The 4171-nt window shown below is 41.7% G+C and overlaps 1 protein-coding gene across 1 annotated transcript; it reads right to left on the minus strand.

Annotated features, from left to right (window-relative positions):
• Positions 1 to 3071: 3071 nt before the first annotated feature.
• LOC115626418 lies at positions 3072 to 3689 on the minus strand. The gene is made up of 2 exons (XM_030521786.1): positions 3321 to 3689; positions 3072 to 3267 (listed from the first exon to the last, which is right to left on the minus strand). The coding sequence occupies exons 1-2, from the start codon at positions 3597 to 3599 to the stop codon at positions 3103 to 3105; spliced, it is 444 nt and encodes a 147-aa protein (XP_030377646.1). The 5' UTR covers positions 3600 to 3689; the 3' UTR covers positions 3072 to 3102.
• Positions 3690 to 4171: the final 482 nt, after the last annotated feature.

The raw sequence follows: 4171 nt of genomic DNA on the forward strand, positions 1-4171 counted from the left end.
GAAATCTATTGATGAATATTTTCACGTGCAATTTTATGGTTGACACAGGCAACAACAACAACAACAGGAAAAGAGGAGAGCCTTTTACGACGCTCAAACGCATGTTTATTGATTTGGCCAGCGGCGTTGCTAATTTGGCCACAAAGGAAATGCGTTGTCGTTGTCGTTGTCCTTGGCGCATTGTTGATGGCCCATGAAATCGCACAAGCAAAGATTTTGTCACTCTCAAGGATACACGAGTGGTACGAGTAGTAGTGATGGACGCAGCATGTGTCACGATTTGTATTCCACTACCAATTTATAAAGTTGAATTCGTCATGGAATTTTTGTCCTGCACTACTTTTGAAATTTCTGGCACATATATCTTTTACTCCAAAGTTTCTATTTTGAAATTTACTTTTGAATGATATTTGCTTTTCTGCTTATTGTGAATTTTCATTAATTTTAGTGAAATATTAACGTGAGGTTTATTTGGAATCGTAATTATTTGCTTGTGGAATATCAATATTTCTTGATGGATAATTATTTCTTTGTCAGTCCTTTGCTATCTTCAGGATCATAATCTGTCTATTCCCTTTTTTTTTGGTACAGATTGTGATTTTTTATAAGTTTCAGGTAAATACATATAAAGCGCGTGGGTAACGTGGGTTTTATTTGGCAGCGTACATCAATATTTCTTGACGGATAATTACTTCTGCTTCACTCCTGAAGGCTAAGAATCATGCTTTCTGCTGCTGATTTTAATTTTAAATAAATTTTAGATAAATATTTAGCTCAAGTTTTATTTGGAATCGTAAATATTTGGATGAGGATTATCAATATTTAATGATGAATATTTATTTCTTTTTCACTCCTTTGCTGTCCTCAGGGTCGTCTTCATCCTTTTTTTTCCTGCTGTTTGTAAATCACAAACAAAAACTTTAGGTAAATGTTAATCCCGTGGGTAACGTGAGTTTTATTTGGAATCGTAAATATTTGATTGTGGAATATCAATATTTCATGATGGATAATTATTTCTTTGACATTCTTTTGCTGTCTTCAGGATCGTCATCTGTCGAAAATGTAATTGGAAAAAATTGTTTTTCTATGTTTAATATAAGCATTGGATCCGTGAAATTTAAATGAATTCTTGTATTGAAATATTAGTAAATAGAGCAAATTTCCAGTTAGGATCTGCAAATGTTATTTACCAGAGCTACTTGTATAAACTTAGATTATTTTAAATTTATGTAATCAAATTGTAATTTCTGAAATTCTTCTTTTAGATTCTTTTTTAAGCTCTGGATATTCCTCTATATTTCTGCTCATCTCTAATATCTGCTCTGATAGCCACTGAGTGCGGTCAATCAAGGACAGTCGACTGCAGCCTGCCAGCTCTTCTGCCTGTCTGCCTGTCTGTCTGTCCGTCTGTCTGCATGTCTGTCAGTTATGCCAGCCTTCCTCTCCGTCTCCTGGGCGTTCAGTCTTCAGTCCATGATTTATGTTCCTCATTCATTTGCTGCCACCAAAGTTGACACGTCTGTTCACTCCCCTCGGCGCACACACACACACACACACACACACACACACACAACAACAACAACAACAACAACACACACACACACAGGCTCACCCTGTTGGCCACCCCGCCGCTGCAAAGTTGCCTGACATTTTGACAAATAATTTTATTGACGCGCTGTGTTTGGTTTTTAATTGTCCTCAGCTCAGCCTGCCTGCATTGGCAGCTTGTGCCGAATGTCCTTGCTGCTGTTTTGTCTCCGCGCCGCAGCTCGCACGTGATAATTGCTCATTTTATGAGGCATTTATCAAAATGTGCGTTTGTCCGTTTGTGTGTTGCTTCGCCTTGCCTGTGTCGTCCTTGCCACTGGCAGTCTGTTGCTCGCCCCTTGCCCCGCCGTCTGCCATTGTCCTTTCTGCATTTAGATGACAGCAACAATGCTGCGACTATGTCGCTCTCAGCATCGTGTCTGACAGTCACGCGTCATTTATTTGCTTGTTTGGCCATGACAGTTACTGATTACTCTTTTCTTCTCCTTGCTCTCTGCCGTCCTGGTAAGCCAGCTGATTGACTCCTGGCTATTGTCCTTCTGCGCGAAAATTGCAAGCAAGGCAAATGGTATACATATACTCGTGTTTCGCAAGTGGCTCGGAAGCAGCTTTCAAACAAATAAATAAATAAATGAATAAAGTTTCAAATCCAAGGCAAATGCAATTGTAAGGAAATGATTTTTGTTCAATATGGAGATAAATTCTTATTTCGATTATAATGCAAAGGCATTGAAAGTAAAATTTTACATCTTACTTGTACATCTTCTGTATTTATTCGAGTTTTTATATAAATATTGCTTTAAAGAGAATTCAAAACATAAATTATTTTTTTATTTCATTTCTGAAATATTTATGTGCTAAAGATCTTTCGAAACTCAAATTTTTCTTAAATTACAAATTAAATAAAAAATAAATTACAAAACAATTGAGCATCTAATTTATTATAAGAGGAAAAGTAATATTTGTTTTAAACATTTGATGAACCGAATTCCATTTCAAGTTTAGTTCTGGTTTTTTAAGTATGAAGAAGCCTGCTTATTCTTCTTCTTCTTGACTGGTCTTCAAACCCGTTATCGGGCTATGACCTGACGTAACACAGCTCTCCACGCGCCTCTGCTTCGCGCGCGTCGCTTCCAGTTGGTCACTCCGCAGGTAGTAAGTGCGTTCTCTACCTGGTCCTTCCAACGTAGGCAAGGCCTCCCCCGTCGTCGTCTCCCCCCAACATCCGCATCGAGAACTTTTTTCGCTGGAGCGTCTTCTTCCATACGCACGACATGACCTAGCCAGCTTAGCCGCTGGATGTTTATTCGCTTGACTATGTCAATGTCAGCGTAGAGCTCGTACAGTTCGCTGTTCCATCGTATGCGGTAGTCGTCGCCAACGCGTATGGGACCGAAGATCTTCCGAAGCATCTTTCTCTCAAACACTGCAAGAGCTGCTGCATCAGTCTGCGATATCACCCATGCTTCTGCACCATAAAGCAGCACGGGGAGGATGAGCGTCTTGTAGAGCGTTAGCTTGGTTTTTCGGGAAAGGTCTCTGCTACTCAATTGCCTACTGAGGCTGAAGTAGCATCGATTGGCTAGAGTTAATCTCCATTTGATTTCTAGGCTGACATCGTTGGTTGCTGTGACGGTGGTGCCAAGATACATAAAATCTTTCACCATTTCGAAAGTATAGTTTTCCACCGCGATCTGGGAGTCTGGTTGCCGCGTGTCCCTGCTAGAGGAAAACATATACTTAGTTTTGCTCTCATTTATCACCAAACCCACTTTTGCAGCTTCCTTCTCAATAGCCGCAAATGCTCCGGTGACGCCTCTCCTGGTACGGCTGATAATGTCTATATCATCAGCGTACGCAAGAAGCTGAACGCTTTTAAAAAAGATCGTTCCGCCTCGGTGTACACCAGCTTTGCGCACCACACTCTCCAGCAGGAAGTTGAAGAGATAGCACGAGAGGGCATCGCCTTGCCTGAAACCTCGAACGGTATCAAAGGGTTCGGAGAGGTCCTTTCCTACCTTGACGGAGCTACGAGTGTTGCTCAACGTCATTCTGCAAAGTCGCACTAGCTTTGCAGGGATACCGAACTCAGACAGTGCGGCATATACACGTTCCCTCCTCGGGCTATCGAATGCTGCTTTATAATCGACGAAAAGATGGTGGGTATCGATTTGAAACTCATGAGTTTTCTCCAGGATTTGGCGTAGCGTGAATATCTGGTCAGTGGTGGATTTACCAGGCATAAAGCCGCACTGATAAGGCCCAATCAGTGCTATCGCAAATGGCTTTAGCTTATCACACACTACGCTTGATATGACCTTATATGCGACGGAAAGAAGGCTGATTCCACGATAGTTGGTGCAGACCGTGGGATCACCTTTTTTTAAGACGGGACATAGGACACCGAGATTCCAATCATCAGGCATGCTTTCAGTTAGCCATATTTTGCAAATGAGCTGGTGCATGCACCCTACCAACTCATTGCCGCCTGCCTTAAACAGCTCCGCAGGCAGCCCATCTGCTCCCGCAGATTTGTTGTTTTTGAGCCGCTGGATGGCTTTTTCGACTTCGTCATGGCTAGGTGACGGTACTTCAATACCATCGTCGGCGATCGGTTCTGTGG

The sequence above is a fragment of the Scaptodrosophila lebanonensis genome, unplaced genomic scaffold (genome assembly GCF_003285725.1).
Source record: "Scaptodrosophila lebanonensis strain 11010-0011.00,11010-0021.00 unplaced genomic scaffold, SlebRS2 tig00000085-arrow-pilon, whole genome shotgun sequence".
In the NCBI taxonomy this organism is placed as follows: Eukaryota; Metazoa; Arthropoda; class Insecta; order Diptera; family Drosophilidae; genus Scaptodrosophila; species Scaptodrosophila lebanonensis.